Source organism: Haliotis rufescens, unplaced genomic scaffold (assembly GCF_023055435.1).
Source record: "Haliotis rufescens isolate VD_foot unplaced genomic scaffold, xgHalRufe1.0.p SCAF_20, whole genome shotgun sequence".
NCBI classification, from domain to species: Eukaryota; Metazoa; Mollusca; class Gastropoda; order Lepetellida; family Haliotidae; genus Haliotis; species Haliotis rufescens.
The window spans coordinates 14,493,890-14,520,624 of record NW_025963891.1 but is presented as its reverse complement, the minus strand read 5'-3'; the positions used below and the strand labels follow the sequence as shown (position 1 = coordinate 14,520,624).

General features: G+C 40.3%; 2 protein-coding genes across 2 annotated transcripts in view; one reads left to right on the top strand and one right to left on the bottom strand.

Annotated features, from left to right (window-relative positions):
- Positions 1-1,029, bottom strand: part of LOC124132177 (bifunctional 3'-phosphoadenosine 5'-phosphosulfate synthase-like) — a 61,697-nt gene extending 60,668 nt beyond the window's left edge. Inside the window, exon 1 of the mRNA XM_046495938.2 lies at positions 888-1,029. Within this exon, the coding sequence (XP_046351894.1) occupies positions 888-926 (39 nt within the window). The 5' untranslated portion in view covers positions 927-1,029. The remainder of the gene's footprint in view (positions 1-887) is intronic.
- Positions 1,030-1,192: 163 nt separating this feature from the next.
- LOC124132194 (multiple inositol polyphosphate phosphatase 1-like) lies at positions 1,193-17,520 on the top strand. Its single transcript, XM_046495979.2, has 4 exons — positions 1,193-1,983; positions 13,150-13,271; positions 14,935-15,068; positions 16,912-17,520. The coding sequence occupies exons 1-4, from the start codon at positions 1,224-1,226 to the stop codon at positions 17,321-17,323; spliced, it is 1,428 nt and encodes a 475-aa protein (XP_046351935.1). The 5' UTR covers positions 1,193-1,223; the 3' UTR covers positions 17,324-17,520.
- Positions 17,521-26,735: the final 9,215 nt, after the last annotated feature.

Below are 26,735 nucleotides of genomic sequence, written 5' to 3'. Positions count from 1 at the left end.
AGTACCTAACCCTAATGATCGTAAAGCGTGTGATTGATCGTAAAGGGGATCCAAGGGCTAAGGATAGAGTTTGGGGTAGTCTAATAGCCACTGAACGGGAACCTAACCCTAATGATCATAAGGGGGTGATTGATCGAAAAAAGGGATCCAAGGGCTAAGGATAGAGTTCGGGTTAAACAGCCCTAACACTGGCGACATTTGGATGTGTTCAGCAATATCCCTAATAAACTGCATTCTAGTGCATAATTAATGAACTGGAAAAATAATATTATATAGATCTATATTAGTTCCCATTTATAACCATTTTAGCTACTTGAATTACGAGAAATACAAAATACGAAATAAAAAATATATATAAAATATACGTGCTTCCGTAAACTAGCGCTTGTTCTAAAATGTGCCGGTGCAGGCTATATTTAGTAAACAAATATTCACAACTCTCAACACCACTGGACATATTCAATGACATTGCGTGTAGAGATGATAGATCACTGGGAGGAGGAGCTTGATATCACAGGGCATTGTTTCGTGGGTGTGACTGGCAACAAAATACTACAAGTTACGTCATAGGGTATTGTCACTTTTTTTTAAAAGTTTGTGGTACTGTATTCTAAAGGTAGGCCAAATAGGTGAATGAGGAGTAAGCATATACTCCAAAACGTTGTGTTCCTCATAATAGAGAAGTTGACATACAAAATTTCTCCTTCTTATGTGTATCACTTCTAATTGCCATTCAAAGACTTATTAGATTTTGATTTATTTATAAATTTTGAAGGGAAGGCGGTAGGGGGGTGCGGGTGTATAAGTCTTACCGTTGATGCTTGGACAAATTGAAGACTTCAATGAAGTCCGTCATCATTTGTGATAAAGAACCATTTTATACTTACGTGAATTGAGGTTTGGATGTGCTTTCCGTCACCACTCATTGTTATTGTGTTCCTTCCTGTCTTATTGTTGACAGTTAGTTCTCTAGACTTGAAATTGGTGAAATTCCTTCCCGTGTAAATCGTGGTTGCCTAGATGCGTGAGGTTCCTTGAAATAATTATTTGACATGCATCTCAAAACGTTTTCCAAGAAAATCCCATAATTTTCTTATTCTTAAGAATAAATAAAATATATTCAATATACTTGCCCTATGCTTTACAAACAACAAATGTAATCTTATGTTTATTATTTTAGTGTGGAACATCACGTTGATAACATTTGCTGCGGAACTGACAAGATGTCAGCGGCCATGAAACTGTCAATTTCTCCAGGCCGTGTCAATTTTCTTGTCATTTCTCTTTTAGTAACCCTACATTTGTCGTTGACAACGGCATCTATCCAGAGATACTTCGGATCTAAAACAGCATACGAACTCATTCACCCGCCCCCCGAAATTGTTATCGAAGACGAGTTCAATTCCGTCCAAGTTGGGACGTTTTCATGCTTGGCTGCCCATTCAAGCGCTGTCATGCGACATGGTGCCAGGTACCCAGGCCTTGAGGATGTAGAAACCATATCGAAAATTCATAATGAAATTAAGGATAAATTAACTATTGACAAATTTCAAGAACTGAAAGAGTGGACGAATTCTTTTCCGCGTAATGATGACAAAATATTAATGGCTTTAGGGGAGGATGAACATATTCATTTAGGTCAAAGAACTGCTAGGCGGTTAAGATCATTATTTGTTGATGAAGATATGGAAAATTTTAGATTTCTAGTGTCAAGCAAACAGCGAACTCAGGAAAGTGGAAATGCTTACTATGAAGGATTTCTACAGGCTTTGGTGGGAGACACTGAGGAAGGAGATATGGATTCAGAATTAAGTGATGAAACTTTGAGGTTTCATGAAAGGTGTCAAAAGTACATTCGCACGGTAGACAAGAATAAAACTGCTATCAAGGAATTTTTTAAGTTTCGTTCAGGGAAAGAAATGACCAACATTTTGAAGAAAGTCAGCTCCAAATTGGGAATTCCAGAAAATCTCCTCAAAACAGGTATGGCTATATCTTCTAACACTACTAGTATTGTAAATCATATGTTATGTTATGGTCTCTTAAAATTAGTATTATGCCCAGAGCTAGATGACCAAACTTGTCAGATCCTCGGGTTAATGGATCTGAAAGTATTAGGGTTTCCCCAGCCAGGATTACTTTTAGAATTCAGCACCACAACATCTTGTGGGAACAATCTCTGATATGGGTCAGCGTAAATGAATTGATCTCTGAAACACAAACTGGCTTTTGCATGGCCAAACTATTCCACAATTGATAACATCCCTTCACTCTCTAATGTAAACCAAGAGGTGTTTTCTACGGCTCATTCACTGACTTTTAAAAAACCTTTGCTTATGTCATGTATGTTGTTTGGGTAAAATTACTGTTTCTTCTTTTTAGTAAGGGCTGTCATGGTAAATTGTACTCGGTGCTTAACCGTCATGGTGCCTGGACGTCAGTCAGCCTGCATACCGTTCAGTGCCGCACTGTGATGACGTCGCGGTTTCAAAAACACATATCAGATATATCAACATGATCAAAAGTGTTACAACCTTCTTATTTCTTCTCACAGTGTAACCAAATTGTATAACATGCAACTCGAGTTGATTTACTTTCCAACAGTATCTAAGTCACCAAATCCAAAAGATCTATGCACTGCCTAACCATCTATAAAAGTGCTGGTATTATAAGTTTCCTAATTTTATACATTAATCGTAATATGGAAGCACCTGAATATGGCAAGTAAAGTCAAGTGAGCGCTCTTGTTTGAAATCTAACTGTCTAATAATTCATATCATTGGCAAGTACATGTCCTAACAGTGATAGACATATGACATTTTTGTTGAAGTACACATTCAGTGAGGATTTTCCGTGAGTTATATTTACCCATAAAAAATCCTGATGAAATTGTCCATGTTTTTGATGTCAAAACAAAATTGGGGGAAGTGGTCGTGATTAGTTCATACACAGACTGTTTCAAAGATTATGTCACAATACAAATGACAGTTTTGAATGTATATCTTGAAGAAATCCTGGGTTACGTCCATGTATGTTTCAGTGATTGTGCTCTTTTGTTAGTGTTAAAAACAACTTCCGGGTAATCCTGGTAATTTACATCGGACATTTTTAAAGGACAAAATTTTGAAAGATCGCTAAACAGTTCTAACAATACTCACATTGACATCACTCAATGTCGGACATCATTATTAGTTCTTAATAATTAACAAGATTATACTGACATACTACCACCCAAGAGTAAGTACATGTAGATTCAATCCAAATCGTTGAAACGTTTTCATGGGCAGAAAATCTATTTAACAAACCTATCTTCGATCACTTGTAACTCGGGCGCCATATATAATTGCTTCATTGTGCAATCACACAGACTGCTTATTGATACTTCGGATGTCATGATGTGTTGTTAATGGTTTAAATCTAACATATATAAAGCTTGAAACGAGATGTAATTGGACAATTTTAATACATGAATTTGAAAGCTCAAGAAGAGTAGAGCAGGCTATATTTATTCAGAGACCATATAATAGATGGTTATTATCCCCCGCCACGAAGTGGAAGGGGGATATAGGAATGGGTGCCATCCGGCCGTCCTTCCGTCCGTCACATTTCGTTTCCGGAGCAGATCTTGAAAACCGTACCATTGTTCTTCACCAAACTTGGCACATAGATAGGTCTAGTGGTGAACTGGTGCCTTTTGATAGTTTGGGATTTTAAAAAAAGTTATTTTTCGAGTTTCCATGGCAACGACTTTGATTTAGACTGAAAATGGCGGTAGTCCTCGTTTCTGGAGCAGATCTTGAAAACCATACTATATTTCTTCATCAAACTTGGCACATTGATAGGTCTAGTTGTGAACTGGTGCCTTTTGATAGTATGGGATTTTTAAAAAAAGTTATTTTTTTAGTTTCCATGGCAACGACTTTGACTTAGACTGAAAATGGCGGTAGTCTTCGTTTCCGGAGCAGATCTTGAAAACCAAACTATATTTCTTCACCATACTTGGCACATAGATAGATCTAGTGGTGAACTGGTGCCTTTAGATAGTTTGGGATTTTTAAAAAAGTTATTTTTTTAGTTTCCATGGCAACGACTTTGACTTAGACTGAAAATGGCGGTAGTCCTCGTTCCGGAGCAGATCTTGAAAAACAAACTATATTTCTTTACCAAACTTGGCACATAATGTCATCTCACAGTATTGAATACATTTCCTTTCTTGTCGGTAAGTTCTGCATTGCTTGAGTGTATGTTCCTCAAAAAGTGTTATGGACACAGTTGTTGCATTCACTGACTAACTTCATACAGAAACACAACTCATTACAAATACAACAGTGTAACTGATCTTAAACCTACTCAACTGTATAAACAATATATATTCTTGTCAACCATACTCTGTACTTCACTTGCTTGATAATGATGTTAGAACCTACACCGAAACCATCGCTCCTAATTGTAATAAAGAAGTTGTTCGTCCATATGTCTAATCCTTACTCATTACAAATTCAGTTACATATTCTATCATAAAATGCAGATGGAAAAACAACACCAGTAATAACTTTTTTTTAGTGCTGCAATTACGCCATTTACAAAAAGGCCCAGTGAACATAGTTCACAGGAGCTCATGCATTGCACACACCCGACATGTCATATTGGCAGGGGATGTGAGTATTTCATGCTTGTTATTATTGATTTAATACAAGGAAACAATAACTTGCACAGTACACATGAAAGAAGGCAATATTTTGGTTTTACGGTACAATTATAAATACTATCTAGATTAAGTGAAAGAGAAAATTATGAAAATTAGAATTATTTCAATTAAAGTACATAGTTACCAATGTTTATACACATGTATACAGTTCATGTGCTCAAAACTCTAAAAAATACTTTTCACTATGACCACTAGCAAAAGTAGCTTTGCTCAAAATATACTTGTATGGCCCATGTCCATGAAATTACACATCAACATGTACATATACATATCTCCAGTACAGTTTCCCATTTCATCCCATTCTACTTATGGAAAAAAAATGAAACATATAATGATCGAAGGGCAATGTAAGTAATGGAATTATTTGTCATAAATGGAAAAATAAATTCTCAGTATTAAACTTCAAAAATATAACTAGCAAAATTTTTAATATAAATGGTTTTCAGTTATCATTTCCTTTTTTATCTTTTGTCCTAGCTAAACTACAGCTTGGAGGGAACAGATACAATATAAAATTGTGAAAAAGAACCGCAAGAATGTACTCATTTTGCTCTAAGACAAGATTTGTGTACAAATTCTATTTCTTAATAAGGATACAAAACAAAACAATTATTACTTAATATGTAAGCCATTGATCAAAGTATTTGATAATTTAGATAATGCACAGTGAATGTAACATAATCATGATAATGAAAGCTATTTAAAACATCAAGACGAAATAACATTAACACTGAAAACATTTTGTCATTCAGAAATCGATTATCTAAATATTGTGTGTACTGTATGTGTAGATCTGTACTTTTACTGTATATGTTATAAATTGAACCATGCGATATTCTAATATTAGAGGCTAAAATATTAAAAAGGTGGTTTTATATTGAATCCATTTTGACAGCCTTCTCACTGTAAAACATTTCATTACCTTACTCAACTATATGCACATTATTTTCTGGGAATAGCAAGCCTTCAAAAACAGATATGAAAAGCACATACCGTATTCGACGTAATAAGCGCCCCGCTCTAATAAGCGCCCACGGCGATATTTGCTAATATACTGACTAGTGAACAATCCTAATTGGCACCCCTTCCGATTGATCAATGTACACAAGACTTATTTATTCGTGCATAATACGTTTGTTATATGCACCCTTAATTATGGGCAATTAAATTCTGGAAAAATATATCTGTCGTATATAAACATTTCAGGCTGTCAGCATAAACCACGAAATTTACGATCTTTCAACTCTGTTGTTTTTCACCAAAATTATATTCTAATAAGAGCCCCCTCATTCTAATTTTGAGAGCGCCCTGGGCGCTTATTATGTCGAATACGGTATGTTAGCATACCAAAATTAAAAAACGGCGCCAGTGTCAGTTAGTCAAGTGATAAACGGTCTCATTCACTCGTTGGTCGACGTGGAAATCTTCCCATTCGTGATAGTCTATTTTCTAGTTCAGTCAAAGAGAACATTATTATTTGGAAACTGAAACCATGTGTATCATTTATATGCCCACAACATTAAATCAGCTGTTTGATGTGACGTCATCCACTTCGCAACACGCGAGGTCAAATCAGGCGCACCTGTCCAGAGGACAAATTCACAACGGCGGGAAGTCACCAGCCATCTATTTGTCTACACAAACAAAATTGAAGATTGTAACGTCCTTGAACGAAAAAAATAAAGTGTTTTCTCATTGCTGACTTTTCAGATAGCATATTAAATAAGTTTTGAAGACTTGCAATAGATTATCATACGTTAATCTAGAGTACAGTCTACATCAATAATTTGTCGGAGGAGATTTGTAATGTGTATTTGATGATATACATTTGTATATTGATTATCAATTATCTTGTACAATCACAACATGTACCATCTACATTAGACTCACGGAAAATACTATTTCAGCAAACCTACCATCGTGCCATATTATCACAGTTTCAAAGAAAGGAAAAACAAATAGAAATCAAACTTTACAGCACATCGTATCCATCATGTCCATAGGTGGTTAACCCAAATGCAAAAAGGTATTTCTGTCATCATTTTCGAAGTAATGTTGATGTTTTCAATAGTTGTATCGCATGTACCGTTGACAGAAACAGGGGCCGAGCTATCACGTGAAACCAACCTTGACATAATTTGTTTGCAATATGGCGTCGACTAACGTTAGATGTCCTTGTCACACTTAAAATCTTTTATTGCGACAAAATGTGAAACAGTGAACACTTCTCTCATATTTATAGTGAAGCTTTTCAATTCCAGTCAGGAAGAAGTTTTCTGAACCCCCCCTGAAAAACCCATTCACAGCAGCTTTGAAGTCATAGTTGTCATAGCGATTTCCACGTAGGTATTCTTTCAGTTTAGGAAACAGGTGGAAATCACTTGGTGCCAAGTCTGGCGAGTATAAAGGGTGAAGAAGCTCTTCGAAACCACATTGTTGCACAGCAGCCTTTGCAAGTTGAGAGGTGTGAGAAGAGGCATTGTCATGAAATAGTAGAACTCCAGCAGTCAGCATTTCTCGCCGATGGCTTTGATGCTGGAGAAGTGGAATGATGCCATTCCATGGATTGACATTTTGACTCAGGATCATAGTGGTAGACCCATGTGTCATCATCCGTTACTAATCACTTTTTGAATTTGATGAAGTGATCCTCAATTAACTTTACATTTTCTAAGGCAGTGTCAGTTCTTTTTCCTAAAGATCCGAATTTAAAAACTTTGGCACCCAACAAGCAGATATCTTATCTGCTTATTCATCTGTAAATGTTCATGAATAATAGTTTCAATAGATCTGTGGCTTAGACCTGTGTCTTCCTCAAGTTCAGCAATGGTAATACGTCTATCTGACAGTATAAGTTTTTCTATCTCCTTGATTGAATCTTCATTGATGGAAGTTGAGGGATGTCCAGACCTAGGGTCATCATCAAGGCTTGTTCTCCCAACGTTTAACAGTGAAATAGCTAGGGCACTTATCCCCATACACTTGTGACATGCAGTCATGAATTTCTTGGGGTGTACTTTTCTCTGAAGTCAAAAACTTGTGTCTGCTCAGTACTCATTCTTTTCCATTTCTGTGTCCATTTGGACCCCTATCACGTTAAACTGGCTGTCCCTAATATACAAATGGCCTCAACAGACCAACTAAACTTGTAATGAACTACTCAAACACTGTACGACATTGACTAGTTCACGTTGTTGTGGCCCATAGTTGAAAGTTAGAACTTAGAACTTTTTGACCAGCTCTCGTATATGTGCCATTCTTTATGTAACCTCACTGGCATGATACATGTCTTATTGTGTCTTTGTCTATAATCCCAGCTAGTTGGTCATGTTGGTTAGTGAATCGGTTCTGTGCTACCCATTTGCTGAAGTTATGAGGGGAAGAAGTACCAAGTGTGATGTGTGTGAGCATGGTGAGGCAGACTACTTACATATTGTCTCACAGCAGGAAAGAATGCTTGTCAGAGTAAATCAGGGTTAAAAATATATGTTGAATCAATGAAAATGTTGACTCAGGTAACACTGACACAATACAGCTGCCACATGAGTGTCAATAGCTGGTCAATATTCAATAGGTCTTCAGCAACCCATGTTTGTCATAAAGGCTACTATGCTTGTCTAAAAGCAGTATTCCCATACTTGCTCACCCCCCCAACTTCGTAGATCGATGCTCATGATGCTCAGACAATCCAGTGATTGACTGGTCCAGACTTGATTATTTGGCTGGAATATTGCTGAGTGTGGCATTAACAATCAAACAAACATCAGTTGCCTGACAAATTCGTAGCAAGTCTGGTGTGGTCAGCTATCATCAAAACGCTTGACTATCAAACCGTTCATGACCATGATGACAAATGTATTGCTTTGGATGTCTTCTCAGTCTGCTTACAACTCAGTTCACCTGAGATTCATTTTCAGCAAAGGGATATGATGTATCCTTTTCAGCAAAGGGTTAGGAAATATCATTTTCAGCAAAGGGATATGAACTATCTTTTTAACACGAATGAAGACTAGTTTAGTATACAGGTACAACCTTGAAACTCTTTGACTGTTTTACTGTAAAGAAATGTAACTGTTGTACACCCTGCCTCTCCTCCATGTCTTCTGACAACTGAAATAACACCAGATTACGTGACTCCAGTATTCAGCATGTTCAGTGTTCATCTGACATGTGCTGAATTCCCACCAATCTTTGATTTGCCAATGGTTTAGTCAATGTTTATTTCCCAAATATTGCAAACAGGGAAGGGGATGAGCAAACGGCCAACTAAATGTTTATATAAATACTTCTCCCAATTAGACAGTAGCAGTACATACAAATGGGCATTATCATGATTATTGCATCATACAATCAATTTCATATAACACGTTAGTGTCAGACACACATCTGCCAAAACAGATGAGAAATGTATATAAATAACAAGCTATGGCCAGACAATCCCCACTATCAACAGTTGAGATGGATACTATATTTATCATCCCAAACTGGCCTCACAGGAGAGTTCCCTGGACATCTTTCCGAGACAAGAGAGTTAACTGATGATAAAAGTTCAGTTTCCACCCTTGCTGAACTAGGCTGGCGTTATGGAGTAACATTTTGGCAGGACTAACGAGTCTATGCATAGTCCAATCAAAATCACACAACGAAATTGAAACCCTATTTGGTCAGGGTGGAAACTGGACTTTTAAACTTGGCTCGGGAAGATGTCCTTAGGCAGTGTTAGGTGAATCAAGGGATCTTATCTATAAGATATTGCTACAATGACATTATGACACAATGCTTTGCAGACCATTGTGACATCATAGGTTACCATGACGTCACAATCTCTCTGCTACTGAAGCTGGTTAGCTGTACTTTTTGCACTCAGAACACTGCTTATTACTGTTAACAGTGTGGAAAGTTGGAAGATTGATTCTGGATGATCATTAGATTCTCCCCCAAGTAACTTTTGATATCAAATATGTACACCATTTCTCGCTAAAAGTTTAAAATACCAATTTTCAAGGTGAAGGTCATCTGTTCTCAATATCTTGTATGGCCACCATTAAAGTCCAAAACTGACTGTCTTCCTCGTCCCATGGAACCAATCAAATCCAAAATTGTGGCCTGGGGAATGAATGTTTACTCACTCTGCTTGTGCCAACTGTTGGGGGTTCTGTTGTTGTTGCTGACGTGCTCGCAGTCGTCCAGATCCAGTGCGTTCCATAAATGTTCCATTGGGTTTACGTCTGGAGATCCAGAGGACCATGACAGGACCTGGATGTTGTGATTCCTGAAAAGGGCTGTTTTCAGGCTTGCTGTGTACAAGCACAAGCCTCCTTGTGAGTTGACAGGCCATACTTACACAACTTTGACCACTGACCTCCACAGATGCCATATTTATCGAAGGGGATTACATGTACAATAAACAAGCTCGTCTCAAACGTAACCCAGTGTCACTTGGTTAATTGACTTCTCACGAATAAAAGGATTACCACCAGCGGAAGGATTACCACCAGCGGAAGTGTATTGACCGGATAAGTGAGACAATTTTGTGTGCATTTCAGTGTTTTGTGTATGAAAATGACCGTCCGGTACCAGAAACTGAATTTCCGGATATACTGGTAAATTCATATAGTAATTATTTCGTTTTGAATGAAAATCGTCTGGGAACCGAGGTTTCCGGATATCTGAAGTCCATATAAGCGGGGCATAACTGTAAATGGTTCCTCACTGTCGGGGCTGATATCCTACGCAATCCTGGTATTGCTGTAGTTGTTGAAGTGGCCGTGGTGGTTCTTTCACGTGAGTGACATAGCCATATGAATCAGACCTGTGCTCTAGTAGTGATACGTAGTCAAACAGATCTGGGAAGGTCCCGTGTTGTCCCGTGTTCCACAGTGTGGCATAATTTCGCTGTTCACTTGCTATAAGATTGTGATGGCATACAACAAGTGATGTTGCATGTGCATGTCATGCTGGTGTGTTTCGGTGCAAGGCTCTCACGTGGTATCTGTATGTCCCAACAAGTACCTGCATTATGATGAAAATGCTTAAATGTCACTAGACGCCAGCAAAGCTGTGGAGCATTTGGACTCATTACTGCACATGTAACATTGATCTCTGTCGATCCACTTTGGCTTAGTTTGAATGGAATGATATGGGTGCTTAATGCACATATATGGATGATAAGAGTTGATAGAGGTTATCACAAATTATTTATCATATCAAAAGTCAAGAGCTTGATAACCTCTTTATCAAATAATGCTATTCTTAAATTCTGTCCTTGAAAAACCTGTTCTGATTACCATGATTACTGTACTGTTCTCTGGTTCATGTACAGGTAGCCCAGTCATCTGAGGAGCTGCAGGTCGCTGTGACCCTGATTCACCCCAATTATGTTTTAGGTTTGTGCTCGAGGATTTCACCAAACGTCTGAGACATGCATCACTTTGGGCTTTCCTCTCACATTAAACTGGCACACCGTGATATAACTGTAATACTGTTAAATCCAACTCACTCACTCACTCACTCACTCACTCACTCACTCACTCACTCACTCACTCACTCACTCACTCCTTTTCTAAAGGAAACCACCTGGCTGTTAATGACTTGGAGCAGAGTACCAAGTAACTAATTTTCTCTACTAACAAACTCGTAGATGAGGCCAAAGGCCTTCGGGCTCAACTGTGACTTTCTGAGTATAAAATATTATTTACATGGTCCTGTGCTGGGAATGATGGTTGTAACACAACATTATACATAATAACAAAGTTTTTAAGGATTACCCCCGGGTATACAAATATTTGAAACTATTCAATTGTTAATTCCCCACGTTTCCATCATGTGTCGCCATAGCTGAGGTAGACTTTTACACGTCCACAAATCATGTTTTCCGACAAGAATTGAAAACATTTACATTAGTGTCAAAATAAGAAATGTGTACATGCTTCCATGTGTACAGTAACTAAAATGTTGGTTCAAGATAACTTGATCAACAACCAACTGTCCATGCCTGTAAACTAATGGCCCAATTACGTATTAGAAATCAGAGAGGTACCTGCTACTTAGCACTAGACTAGAATAGGTCTTCAGCAACCCGTGCTTGCCGTAAGAGGCGACTATGCTTGTCCTAAGAGGCGACTAACGGGATTTGGTGGTCAGGCTCTCTGTCTTGGTTGATGCATGTCATCGTATCCCAATCGCGTGGATCAATTCGCATAATGTCAATCACTGGATTGTCTGGTCCAGACTCGATTATTTACAGACCGCCATCATATAGCTTGAATATTGCTGAGTGCGGTGTTAAACAACAAGCAAACAAACTTAAAATTAGCACAAAAATCAACTGCTTACATTTTGAAATTGTTACAAAAATGAAATATAATCTAATTTTAAGAAATGTAATGAACAGTGTCCTTCTTTCAGACCCTTGTTACAGTTACATGGTCTTGGGTTAATGTTCAGGTTCACCTGGCTACTAGTGTGAAAATGAGTGGATGAGTTGGTTCAATAGTGTTGTGTGGAATCTGTTTTGGTGGATAATCAAGATTTTGAATTCATTCACTTGTATTGACGTTTTATATTTGTTTGTTGCATTAGTTTTTGAGGAAACCTGGGTTTGATCACAATGATCAAACTCGCCTGCATTTACAACATGTACAATGTGTGATGGTTATGTCCAGAACGTGACCCGTGAAGATCCGGGTAGTACCGGTCTTCAGCAAACCATGCTTGGCGTAAAAGGCGACTATGCTTGTCGTAAAAGGCGACTAACGGGTTCGGGTGGTCAGGCTCACTGACTTGGTTGATGCATGTCATCGATCCCAATTGTGTGGATCCATGTTCATGATATTAATCACTGGATTGTCTGGTCCAGTCTCAGTTATTTACAGACCGCTGTCATATAGCTGGAATATTGCTGACTGCGGCGTTTAACAACAAACCAACCAACCAACCAACAAGAACGTGGTAGGGATATCTTTGTGATATCGCTGATTTAGGTCTGCTTTTTTTCCGAAAAATGCTTGTTTTAAGAAAAAATGTTTGTTTTAAGAAAAAATGTTTGTTTTAAGAAAAAAAATGTACTGCAACATGTTTGCTTACATTTTAATTTCCCCTGTCAGCGACTGAAACTAACAATTTTAGTCCACTAGTCCTTATAATGATAACATATAGCAAAACCCTTAAAAATGGCAAATTTCTACTAGTCCTTATGATACCTTAACTATTGGGCACTTTGGCAAGGACTACAGGACTAGTGCCAATTTCTGTAATAGAAATGGTAAAAGTTTTCAAGATATGGTAGGAGACCCTAAGCATGCTAAATACCCTCTCAGCGCCTGACTTGTTTAAACTATGTTATCACAAAAGGCTATGACTGTCATTTTGTACACTTGGTGGGTGACAAAATTGTTTTTATTGTCATGTAAATGTACAACTTGTTGATTTATATTTTTCAGAAAATTTGCGGACAATGTACCTTGTGTGTGGTTATGAAACAGCCCTGTACCAGTCGTCACCATGGTGCAGTCTGTTTGATGAGGAGGACTTCAAGGTGCTTGAGTACCTGTCTGATTTAAAGGTAATTCCACATTGTTTTTTGTGTCCCTGTGGTCTGAGGCACTGCAATTCACTGTGAAGAGTTGCATCCCTTTGATATGCCAGGATAAGCTGTTTACCCTGAACATGATCCTTGGCCTGTCTGCACTTCACCAATGCTTGTGATTTGAAATTCCTTCTTTTGGTTGAATTCTATCGTGTTTTCTGTTTGTGTGTGGAATATTGTAGTAACAGCAAGTCTACATTTTGAAGGCGGTCAGGTAGCCTAGTGGTTAAAGCGTTTGCTCGTCACCCCGAAGACCCAGGTTGGATTCCTGACATGGGTACAATGTGTGAAGCCCATTTCTGGGGTTCCCTGCCGTGATATTGCTGGAATATTGCTAAAAGCGGCATAAAACCTCACTCACTCACTCACTCACTCACTCACTCACTCACTCACTCACTCACTCACTCACTCACTCACTCACTCACTCACTCACTCACTCACTCACTCACTCACTCACTCCATTTTGAAACTTAAACTTGCACATGCCAAAGTCATTTTCCAGAAAAACTAGTTTCCGGAGTGATATGGCCTTTAATTCAGCTGTTTCAATCAGGGGTGGTTATTGTGATTTGAAACCTGTGTGCCCAAACAGAATAAAGTATTTTCCAGTCATGGTAGAATGGTTGCATGTGTTTTCTAGCTAGTCTGGACTGTTATCAGCTCTCTGTGACACCTGTAAAGTGTCTGGTAAGTGGTGTGAGTCAAGGCATTTTGATATTGATTTACATGTCAGGGAAATGCGCTCAAACCACTCTATACCTTGTGTTAAATCTGACTGTATTGGAAAACAGTTTGTGACTGTAGAACATGGAAAAAAGTATTTATTCCAAATACTAAAATTCATATCCACTTAGCCGTGGCCATTTTTTGGGTGTGTTTTATGGATGAGCATTGAGTAGCTGTTACTACGCTCTGCTGGGCAACCCAGAGAGGCCCTACAGGTTACACACAACCACATTTTTTCCCTTAAACTTCTGTAGTAATGTTACATTTAAAAAAAAATAAATTAAGCATTCAACAGCTATTACATGTAAGTGTGTGCACAGTTTGGCCTTAGAGCAGCAATAAAAAAAAACAAAAATGACTAGCTTAGCCAGCTCCTTTTCCGAGTACAGGAAGCTATACACACTACCCCCAGTTACGCACCAAATGTCACCTACTTGAAAATATCTGTGGACACATTCAGCATAAGTCATCATGTTGAAAAAGACTGTACTAAATATAGAAAAACATGGTCAGTTTTAATAACTGGATGGATGTACATTTAAAAGACATAAAAATCTTACACAATATCATCCAATCACAGCATGCAGATATCTCTCAATCTGCACTGAAGACTCCCTACGAAAACCGCACAGTCACAACTGGTTCTGATTTGGTGTAGCAGAACCTACAACTTGGCCCTATGTGCAGAGTTGTGTCCCTTTGCTGCCTTGTTCCTTGATGGTTATTTCGGTACGAGACTTGTCATAACAACCCTTTCTTTGCAGCATCAAAGTTTTTCGCTTTCGCACAGGTGGGAAACATTGCTTACCTGCTTCCCTTTGGGTTTCCTCTCAATGAGCTGCCGTGCCGTGATGTAACAAAAATACTGTTCCAAGCTGCATTGTGAGCGACTCTCTATTGTATTGTGTTGTAGCACTACTATAAGAATGGTCCAGGACACAAGATCACAGGCGTCCAGAGCTGTCCATTGGTCACTGATATCTTCACCACCATGGACGATGCTATTGAAGCCATGGAAACGGAAGTGGATGAGGAGGATTTGAACGGGTTTGTTGCATCCTCATTTACCTATTGTCCATCGCCCAAAGTTTTGTCGATGTAGAAATTGGAATTGCTCACTATGTCAATCACTGGATTGTCAGGTCCTGACTCGTTTATTTTCCGTCCACCGTATTATAACTGGAATTTTGCTTAGTGGGATATTAATAAAAACAAACCTATATACAGGGGATGGGCTTAAAAATGATAGTTTGTCAACATGTTTTGTGTATGTTTTTGGCCATTGAAAAAATATTCATTGTTGCTATGGGCAACAGAGGTAGGAAGGAAGCAGGTGTATGAGGCAGGAATGATACACACAGTCACTCATGATACGATATGTATCAGGATAGTCACAATACAATATCATTCATGATACACTATTTCAGGTCAAATTGTGTAAGTTTTATTACATACAGTCATACATATGTTGGTGTTATTATAGGCAACACTAATACGTCACACTGAATAAGTGACTTCCTAAAATTATGTTTAAATGTTCATCAGTATCAGCTTGTAAACCTTCTGAAGTGAAGATAATTAAAACAAGGTGAAGTGAGGTGAAATGGGGCTTGCATCGCGTCACAGTGCATGCACATGTGTGTGCGTGGGTGCGTGTGTGCGTGGGTCCAGACTGATGACGATTTATGGTGCTAGCCCACTGAGATACCATGCCGCAGACAGTTTAACACCCTACTCAGACTCAGTATACTGACGCCGTGCCGACCAGTCCTTGTTTTAGCCCCTTAATGCCGAGCGCCAGACAGGGTAACAACAAGTACCATCTTTTACCATCTTTTGGTATGATGCGGCCAGGGATCATACCCTGGACCTTCCGCTCTCCGGGCGGACGCTGTACCACAAGACCACGGAGGCAGTCTCCTATATGAGGAGTAGTGTTAGGAATAGGTTTTAAAATCAGTCATTGAGATCAGTAAGCTTCATATTGTAGTTTTAAATGTTAAGTTCATCACATCTTAAAAACACAAATACTTACTTCAGTATGTCAGACAGGAATAATCAATGATAATGGCTAGGTTAAATGGACAGATCATGTTTTTTTTTATTTGTTGGATATGGTGTGATGACTGAATTTGTTTCAGTTGCTATGATACAAAAGACAAAATTCATCTTTTAATTTTATGATTTACAAAGACTCCAGTCTGTGTCCACATCTTTTGTAGCTACAAGCTCAAACTTGGCTCTTAAGTCAATTGTAGTGTTATTTCTGGGCGCATTTGCTCAAAACGATCTTAGTGCTAAGACTATTGTAGCCTAAGCTAAAGTATGGGAGTTACGATCATCTTAGCGCTAAGATCGCTTTGTGCAAGTGGGCCCTGGGCTGATATTTCTGAGCTTACTTGACCAAACAAAATGTCACTAGCTTCAGACTTGTAGCTACAGTCACAAAATGGAATTTGAGGAAAATATACTTGTAATACTGTTGAATACAGAACTTTACTATTTCGCCACCACAAACAAGTCAAAACAGTTGTCTTTTCTGGAGTAAGTTTTGTGTATTGCCGAGAAGCTTGTAATGTTTTTTAATTAGCATTTAACAATATTTAATGAACATTTTGAAGCATGTTGGCAGGACCTATTCTTTTCGTTTCATATTGACATGTCAAATGTAGAAAGCAAAAGTATAGATTGTTGATTCATTCCCTTAGTAAAAGAAACAAAAATACAAAATTACCGGTAGTTCAAAATAAGTATGTTTGAATTCAAATTTTGACATTTTTTTTATATTTTGCAATTTTTAAGGGACATTCACTTATGGTTACCAAAAGAACAAGGACCATTTTTGGTGTGGCTGAATTACGTTATATGTTGTATTTCTATTGTATTCCAGGTATATACTTGGGAACTTCTACTTCGGCCATGCCGAAACTATAGGCCCCCTGTACACTGCTCTTGGGCTGTTCAACGACACGCTACCTCCCACAGCAGACAACTACGAGCAGCAAAGCAGTCGCCTCTTTCGGACCAGTGAAATCCTGCCCTTCTCAGCCAATTTAATGCTGATTCTCTATGAATGTGACCAGAATGATGAGCTGCTTACTGAAAGTGAGGCTGCGGATGAAACAAGGGAGACAAGTCAGTACATGCTACGACTGTACGTCAACGAAAAACTAATGAAAATTCCTGGCTGTGAAGACTTTACGTGTCTCTACAGTCATGTTAGAAAGCGATTTGTAGATCTCATTTCCTGTAATTTCAGTCAAGTTTGTGACTACAATGACCGACCAAGAGATGAACTGTGATTCTTTGCCATGTTGTTCATACATGTATTTCATCACCTTCAAATCTCAAGTGCTGAAATTGTCTCTTCATATGTCATGTGCTTCCCTTCATTGTCTTATCTATTGCTTTCTGAAGTGTTGTAACTGGTTTTTTAAAAGTAACATGAGTCAGCTTACATAAACTGTACATAGTTCTGATTAAAATGTATTTTTATGTATCATGTCCATTATTTTGCTTATGTTCAGGGATGAGTATTTTCTGCAGACCCGTGGAAATTCACGGATTCCATTACGTCAGGGTCACTTTTGTTATACATACCATTACAAGGTGAGGTGAGGTGAGGTGAAATTGGCTTTAACGTCGCGTCCAAGATTATTGCACTTATATAGCAATGTGCATGCACGTGTGTGTGTGTGTGGCTGCTTGTACAAGTCCGGACTGATACCGATTTGTAGTGCTAGCTCACTGGGATACCATGCCACAGTTTAACATGAATACCCCACTCAGACACTGTATGCTGACTCCAAGCCGACCAGTCCTTGTTTTAGCCCCTTAATGCCGAGCACCAAACAGGGTAACAACAAGTACCATCTTTTAACGTCTTTTGGTATGACGCGGCCGGGGATCGAACTCTGGACCTGCCAATCTCTGGGTGGACGCTCTACCTCTAGACCACGGAGGCGGTTCACATACCATTACAAAATATCCATAAATCAGATGAAAGTTATATTATAGGCTATTTACACAATAGTTATGTGGATCGTTATCTCCATTGACAACATTTCCGATGCGAAATCAGTGCTGTGTTCATCGTCTTTTCACAATATTGACTTGAACAACAATTATATCACAGTCTGCCATTGTAAAAGAATTAATATAAAATGAAAATTGATAGAAAACAGCTGTTCAACTGAGCTGATGTTTACTTGTGCTGTGTCACTTGACTTTCAGTCCTTTGTAAATAACGTGCAGCTTTTTGCTTTGTAGCGAGGTATAAGGGATTCATTCTCATCATTGAGGTGGTGGGGTATTCCCCAATTGGGTACAAAGCCTGAAGCCCTGTTTAGGTGTTCTCCGCCAAGATATTGCTGGAAAATTGCTAATAGCGGTGAAAAATCATACTTGCTCGCTAATCGCTAATCGCCAGCCAGTCCAACCTTAAACTGACAGCAGATGTGGTATGCGTGATACAAGTACGTGTTACTGTCATACCTATAGATGGTTAAACAGTTCAGCATTCACCTCTATCGGCAACGTTGTCGCTGGTGGGGGGCAGTCAGAAAGCTTAGTGGTTAAAGCGTTCGCACGTCACGCTGAAGACCCGGGTTCGATTTCCGACATGGATACAATGTTTGAAGCACATATCTGGTGTCCCCCGCCGTGATATTGCTGGAATATTGCTAAAAGCGGCGTAAAATCAAACTCGCTCACTCACTCACTCACTCACTCACTCACGCACTAAACTCACTCACTCACTCACACACGCACGCTGGTGTATGGGCAGTACATGTTTTCCCCTGAAAATTGATATATCTATTGTCATGTCCTGAAATATATGTTCCGTGATTCAGTGATACATCAGGGAAAATCAGGACTACTTATATTCGGTGAGTGAGTGAGTTGTGTTTAACACTGCTTTTAACAGTATTCCAGTTATATCGCGGCGTGTCAGCTGAATGTGGGAGGAAAGCCCGAAGTGATGCAGGTCTCAGATGTTTATCACTTCGGTGAAACCCACGGACACGGGTATGGTGCTGACAAACCTAGAAACATAATCGGGGCGAACCGGGATTCGAACCCACAATCATAGGTTTCTGGCGTGCCCAAGGGACGCAACTCTGCACAGCGAATCGCGGCGCCTAAGACGACTGGGCCACCCGTGCCCCCTGACATAACTGGAATACGGCTCATATTGTAATAGTACACCACTTGATAGCAGTTCGTAGAATAGGTCTTCAGCAACCCATGCTTGCCGTAAAAGGTGACTATGCTTGTCGTAAAAGGCGACTAACGGGATCGGGTGGTCAGGCTCGCTGACTTGGTTGATGCATGCCATCGATCCCAATTGCGTGGATCGATGCTCATGATATCAATCACTGGATTGTCTGGTCCAGACTCGATTATTTACAGACTGCCGTCATATAGCTGGAATATTGCTGAGTGCGGCGTTAAACAACCAACCAACCAACCAAGCAGTTCGTTGCAAGCTCAGCTGATCGTTCAATCCAGGTCGCTTTGATGATGTTTTGCAATCAGCATTTAAAGTGTTATTCTTCATGTTTGAATTCCACACAATGAAACATGAACTCTATGTTAATTGTAAATGTATCCACATCGTCGTATTAACGCTGATTAGGCTATATGCATGCATTTCAATACAACAGCTTTGACAATGATCAGATGATTACAATAGATAGCTCAATGTTAATTTTGTTAGACCTCAGCTTTTTATGTTTCTATATTCTAAAATGATTTTTAAGATTCCCACACAAACAAATTAGTAATGTTATTATGTTTTTTCTCTTTACATCAGTCGATATCTGCAAATCACATTGTCATAATTTCATATGATATATTTGTATAATTGTGCATGTGTGTTGCATTACACATGCATGAGTTTTGTCATTATATATCAGTATAATCTATAATATTAAAAAATATAGCATTTAACATGGAATCTACATCTAACATCTACATTGAATGATTTGGGGATTAATTTTGCATTTGTCATGATCAAAATTATTTGATTAATAATGATTATAAACATTTTTTGAATCAAATTTGCTACATCACGTCTAATACTATATTCGACATAATAAGCGCCCAGGGTGCTCTCAAAATTAGAAATAGGGGGCTTTTATTAGAATATAATTTTGGTGAAAGAGTTGAAAGATCGTAAATTTTGTGATTTATGCCTGAAATGATACAAAAGAAAAGTCTGTGCGTATTATACACGACAGATATATTTTTCCAGAATAGAATTGTCCATAATTAAGGGTGCATATAACACATGAGTGTGTATTATACACGAATAAATAAGTCTTGTGTACATTGATCAATTGGAAGGGGTGCTAATTGGGATTGTTCACTAGCCAACATATTAGCAAAAATCGCTGCGGGTGCTTATCATGTCAAGTAAATATACTTAAAACTGCAGTTTTGAAGAACTGTTGATTGTTGAATGTGAATCAGGATATGGATGTAGCAGGGTTGTACTGGAGCTAGCTGGTCAACACATGTTACCAAAACAAGTATAATCATCTATTTAGGTATCATACAGTTTGATTTATTGACAGATCTATAATTTACGAATGAGTACTTTGTACAATAAATGGTTCAATTAACAAATGGAATGAGTCAGCACGAAACAATGAACACATTTTATAAGCATGATTAGGGAAAGAATAATTTGTGTAGATTTTTTATTTCAAACGATGATAACAGGTGTGCATGTTGCAGTTGAGTAACTGGTGGATGCATGGTAGAATAGCAATGGTATAGTTTAAAATATTGTTAGAATGTTTTTGAATAATATTAGACATATGAGGATATGTTGACGTAAAACATATAAAAACAGTTCTTTTATTCTGCAGAAGTCACAGATGTGTAGCAAGTACTGATGCTGTCAGTGAGTGAGTGAGTATAGTTTTATGATGCTTTAAGCAATATTCCAGCAATATCACGGCGGGGGGACACCAGATAATGCTGTCAGAGATGCTGCTGATGTAGGCCTATCTCCGACCTGTCACAGAGCTTCATTGAAGGCCATGGCAGTATGAACACTATTTGTTAGATTGGATTGAGTTAAGGACACAATGGTAAATAACACAATGTTCATCGTGTCAGTTCATGTTTAGTTGCAAACTGTTCTAAACTCACAATCGACCTGTGAAGATTCGGGGTAGAATAGCACTTCAGCAGCCATGCTTGCCGTAAAAGGCAACTATGCTTGTCGTAAGAGGCGACTAACGGGATCAGGTGGTCAGGCTCGCTGACTTGGTTGATGCATGTCATTGTATCCAAATCAATGCTCATGATATCAGTCACTGGATTGTCTGGTCATGTCTGGTTATGTACAGACCGTTGTCATATTGCTGGGTGGGGCGTTAAACAAACAAAACAAACAAACAAGTTAACTAAGGATCACTATGAAACATGCTAGTTTCAGATAATCAGATAAACTGACCGTTACTGAATGAAAGAGCAACAGGGAAACATTTGAGCTCCGTCTCCACATGTCACATTTGAACTGTCTCTAACAAAAGGAGAGTTGTTATTGTACCCACCCACCCACTGATCAATTCCCACGTGCGGATTCTTGGTTAGAATTGACTCCCAGCAACTTATGTTGGTCAATTGACACTGATCAATTCCCACTGATCAATTCCCAATTATCAATCCCACTGATCAATCCCACTGATCAATTCCCACGTGGGGATTCTTGGTTTGAATTGACTCCCAGCAACTTATGCTGGTCAATTCCCACTGATCAATTCCCAATGATCAATTCCCACAGATCAATTCCCACGCGGGGATTCCGGGTTAGAACTGACTCCCAGCATCCTATGCTGGTCGTCAGAAAGAACTTAATGGATTGAGTGGTCAGACTTGGTGTCTTTGTTCATAGCATGTCTTCAAACTCTGATGGCATGGATCATTGCTCACATATCGACCACGGGATTGTCTGGTCCAGACTTGATCATTTCCAGGCCGTCATCATATAGCTGGAATATTGCTGAGTTTTCCTGTTTTTCTGTGTGAACCTGAATGCTGCTCTGCACTTAGACACAGGAGAGTGACTTGTGTGACCATGCTGGCAAACGACAGATGGGACAGTTCTACCCACACGGCTTGTGTATTCTGCCATTTAATTGAATGATCACTGTATGATGTATCATTGAATTTATGACTATAATCATGGCAACGGAAGGCTTCCTTTGATGGAACATCTTAGGCGAATAATTGTCAATTCTTGTATATGTAATTGTTTAAATTGATCAACTGAGGGCAGATGATTTTCATTCCTGTTTCCTTGATATTTTTGGGAGGTCGGGTAGCCTAGTGGTTAAAGCTTTCGCCCGTCACGCCGAAGACCCCGGTTCGATTCCCGACATGGGTACAATGTGTGAAGCCCATTTCTGGTGTCCCCCGCCGTGATATTGCTGGAATATTGCTAAAAGCAGCGTAAAACCGTACTCACTCACTCACCTTGATATTTTTAGTGTAGATGCCAATATAAAAGAGACAGATAAGAAAATATATAAATGTCAGAGGAAATTTGATGTTTATTAAAACAAAAACAGATTTACAGAGATAGAAACAAAATGTGTTGCAAATATTCATATTTTCAGTGAAACATAGGATTTTCCTTTCCTCTTTTTGTTTGGCCAAATTAAGACAATCTACAAAAAATAAAATTGTTCTGTTCTAAAGAGAGATTTCCTAGTTTCCAGCCTCCTGATTCTGATCGAATGTTATCTGTCTGTTTGCTACAAACACCCTGGAGCATTGAAAAAAAAAACGAAACACAAACTAATTCATGTGGATGCCCCAATGTGATCACTGGTTTCAGTCAGCCTGTGAACAAAATTACCTGTAGAGGCACAGAAAGTGGGGACATATTTTCAGTTGGTTACACTGAGAAAAATAATTGTGTTTTTTTTTTTCTGTTTGGCAAGACACATAGTGATTGCTTATTGTCTTTCCATTGCTTGCAAAACAAACTTTCCTCAAATGATAGTTAAGATCTAATGTCATCACCATCATCATCATCAAGTTATACAATGTCCATTATCATACCTCCATGTCAGTATGATGAGATCTGATTGGGCCATGTGATCTTGATAAAATACTGTGTATCCCGCCTTGGAGGTGAATAAATTTCTTATACCCCACCACGAGCAAGTCAAGCTGCATGTGAGAGGCAGATTAAGTCCTTTATACCCCACTTCAAAGCGAAAAAGACTTTTCCGAGTCAACAGAAGTCATGTGATATACCGCAAGCTTACTTCAGCTCAGTCCAACAGCTGCTTTCTATCAATTTGAATTATTTCAATTATTTTACAATGACATATTAAAACATGTCGGTAAGATAAATTGGTTGTAGCAGGATCACTCGGGATACATGGGGTTTTATATGTCCCTCGTTAGGTTTAATGCCACTCTCCTCCGGCTCGTTTTATAAAACCTAACACAGGACGCATAAAACCCCATGTACCCTGAGTGATGCTGCTAGAACTTATATTATAATCAATGTGCTGACCACTATATTATAGGTTGAATGATGTGGATGCACCTTGTGTGGATGTTTGTAGAAGTGTTGGAAGCAGCTGTTGCAGCTCGGGACGACAGTCTGAACTGCCACCTGGTGTACATCACTGTTTGCATCCCTAGACCCTTATCCCACAGATGGTGCTGTAACTGGTCAGGCCACAACAAACTGTTTACTTGTGTGTGGTATTGCCTCCTATATGAGGTGAGGTGAGGTGAAATTGGGTTTAACGTCGCGTCCAAGATTAGTGCACTTATATAGCGACGTGAATGCATGTGTGTGTGTGGCTGCTTGTACCAGTCCGGACTGATGCCGATTTATAGTGCTAGCTAACTGAGATACCATGCCGCAGTTTAACATGAATACCCCACTCAGACACAGTATACTGACTCCGAGCCGACCAGTCCTTGTTTTAGCCCCTTAATGCCGAGCGCCAGACAGGGTAACAACAAGTACCATCTTTTAACGTCCTTTGGTATGAGGTGGCCAGGGATCGAACTCCGGACCTTCCGCTCTCCGTGCGGACGCTCTACCGCAAGATCACGGAGGCGGTCTCCTATATGAGGATAAGTGTGGGGAATAGGTTTTAAAATCTGTCATTTAGGTCAGTTAGCGTCATATTGTAGTTTTAAATGTTAAGTTCATCACATCTTAAAAACTCAAATACCTACTTCAGCACATTTTTTAAAATAAAAACACACTAGCCTCACTGATTCTCACCATGTTCCCAGGAAACAAAACCAACTATAATATATTGTATAACTGTTTTCTTTATGATTTGAAGAGTAGAGAACTTGAGAGAAGGGGAATCTGACCTGATGATCAAATGTTTTTTTCTATTACTGTATTGTCTGTAATAAGCACAACTGAGGGAGAACCAACTCTCTCCGGGCATCAGGGAGAACCAACTCTCCCCAGGCATCACGGAGAACCAACTCTCTCCAGGCATCAGAAAAGGTCAACTCTCTCCAGGCATCAGGGAGAACCAACTCTCTCCAGGCATCAGAGAGAACCAACTTTCTCCAGGCATCAGGGAAGGCCAACTCTCTCCAGGCATCAGGGAGAACCATCTCTCTCCAGGCATCAGGGATAACCAACTCTCTCCAGGCATCAGAGAGAACCAACTCTCTCCAGGCATCAGGGAAGGCCAACTCTCTCCAGGCATCAGAGAGAACTAACTCTCTCCAGGCATCAGGGAAGGCCAACTCTCTCCAGGCATCAGGGAGAACCAACTCTCTCCAGGCATCAGAGAGAACCAACTCTCTCCAAGCATCAGGGAGAACCAACTCTTTCCAGGCATCAGGGAGAACCAACTCTCTCCAGGCATCAGAGAGAACCAACTCTCCCCAGGTATCAGGGAGAACCAACTCTCTCCAGGCATCAGAGAGAACCAACTCTCTCCAGGCATCAGGGAGAACCAACTCTCTCCAGGCATCAGGGAGAACCAACTCTCTCCAGGCATCAGGGAGAACCATCTCTCTCCAGGCATCAGGGAAGGCCAACTCTCCCCAGGCATCAGGGAGAACCAACTCTCTCCAGGCATCAGGGAAGTCCAACTCTCTCCAGGCATCAGGGAGAACCAACTCTCTCCAGGCATCAGGGAGAACCAACTCTCTCCAGGCATCAGGGAGAACCAACTCTCTCCAGGCATCAGGGAGAACCAACTCTCTCCAGGCATCAGGGGAGAACCAACTCTCTCCAGGCATCAGGGAGAACCAACTCTCTCCAGGCATCAGGGAGAACCAACTCTCTCAAGACATCAGGGAGAACCAACTCTCTCCAGGCATCAGGGAAGGCCAACTCTCTCCAGGCATCAGGGGGAACTAACTCTCTCCAGGCATCAGGGGGAATAACTCTTTCCAGGCATCAGGGAAAACCAACTCTCTCCAGGCATCAGGGGGAACTAACTCTCTCCAGGCATCAGAGAGAACCAACTCTCTCCAGGCATCAGAGAGAACCATCTCTCTCCAGGCATCAGGGAAGGCCAACTCTCTCCAGGCATCAGAGAGAACTAACTCTCTCCAGGCATCAGGGAAGGCCAACTCTCTCCAGGCATCAGGGAGAACCAACTCTCTCCAGGCATCAGGGAGAACCAACTCTCTCCAGGCATCAGGGAAGGCCAACTCTCTCCAGGCATCAGGGAGAACCAACTCTCTCCAGGCATCAGGGAGAACCAACTCTCTCCAGGCATCAGAGAGAACCAACTCTCTCCAGGCATCAGGGAAGGCCAACACTCCCCAGGCATCAGGGAGAACCAACTCTCTCCAGGCATCAGAGAGAACCAACTCTCTCCAAGCATCAGGGAGAACCAACTCTTTCCAGGCATCAGGGGGAACCAACTCTCTCCAGGCATCAGAGAGAACCAACTCTCCCCAGGCATCAGGGAGAACCAACTCTCTCCAGGCATCAGAGAGAACCAACTCTCTCCAGGCATCAGGGAGAACCAACTCTCTCCAGGCATCAGGGAGAACCAACTCTCTCCAGGCATCAGGGAGAACCAACTCTCTCCAGGCATCAGGGAGAACCATCTCTCTCCAAGCATCAGGGAGAACCAACTCTCTCCAGGCATGAGGGGAGGCCAACTCTCTCCAGGCATCAGGGGAGAACCAACTCTCTCCAGGCATCAGGGAGAACTAACTCTCTCCAGGCATCAGAGAGAACCAACTCTCCCCAGGCATCAGGGAGAACCAACTCTCTCCAGGCATCAGGGAGAACCAACTCTCTCCAGGCATCAGGGAGAACCATCTCTCTCCAGGCATCAGGGAGAACCAACTCTCTCCAGGTATCAGGGAGAACCAACTCTCTCCAGGCATCAGGGAGAACCAACTCTCTCCAGGCATCAGGGAAGTCCAACTCTCTCCAGGCATCAGAGAGAACCAACTCTCTCCAGGCATCAGGGAGAACCAACTCTCTCCAGGCATCAGGGAGAACCAACTTTCTCCAGGCATCAGGGAGAACCAACTCTCTCCAGGCATCAGAGAGAACCAACTCTCTCCAGGCATCAGGGAGAACCAACTCTCTCCAGGCATCAGGGAGAACCAACTCTCTCCAGGCATCAGGGAAGGCCAACTCTCTCCAGGCATCAGGGAGAACCAACTCTCCCCAGGCATCAGGGAGAACCAACTCTCTCCAGGCATCAGGGAGAACCAACTCTCTCCAGG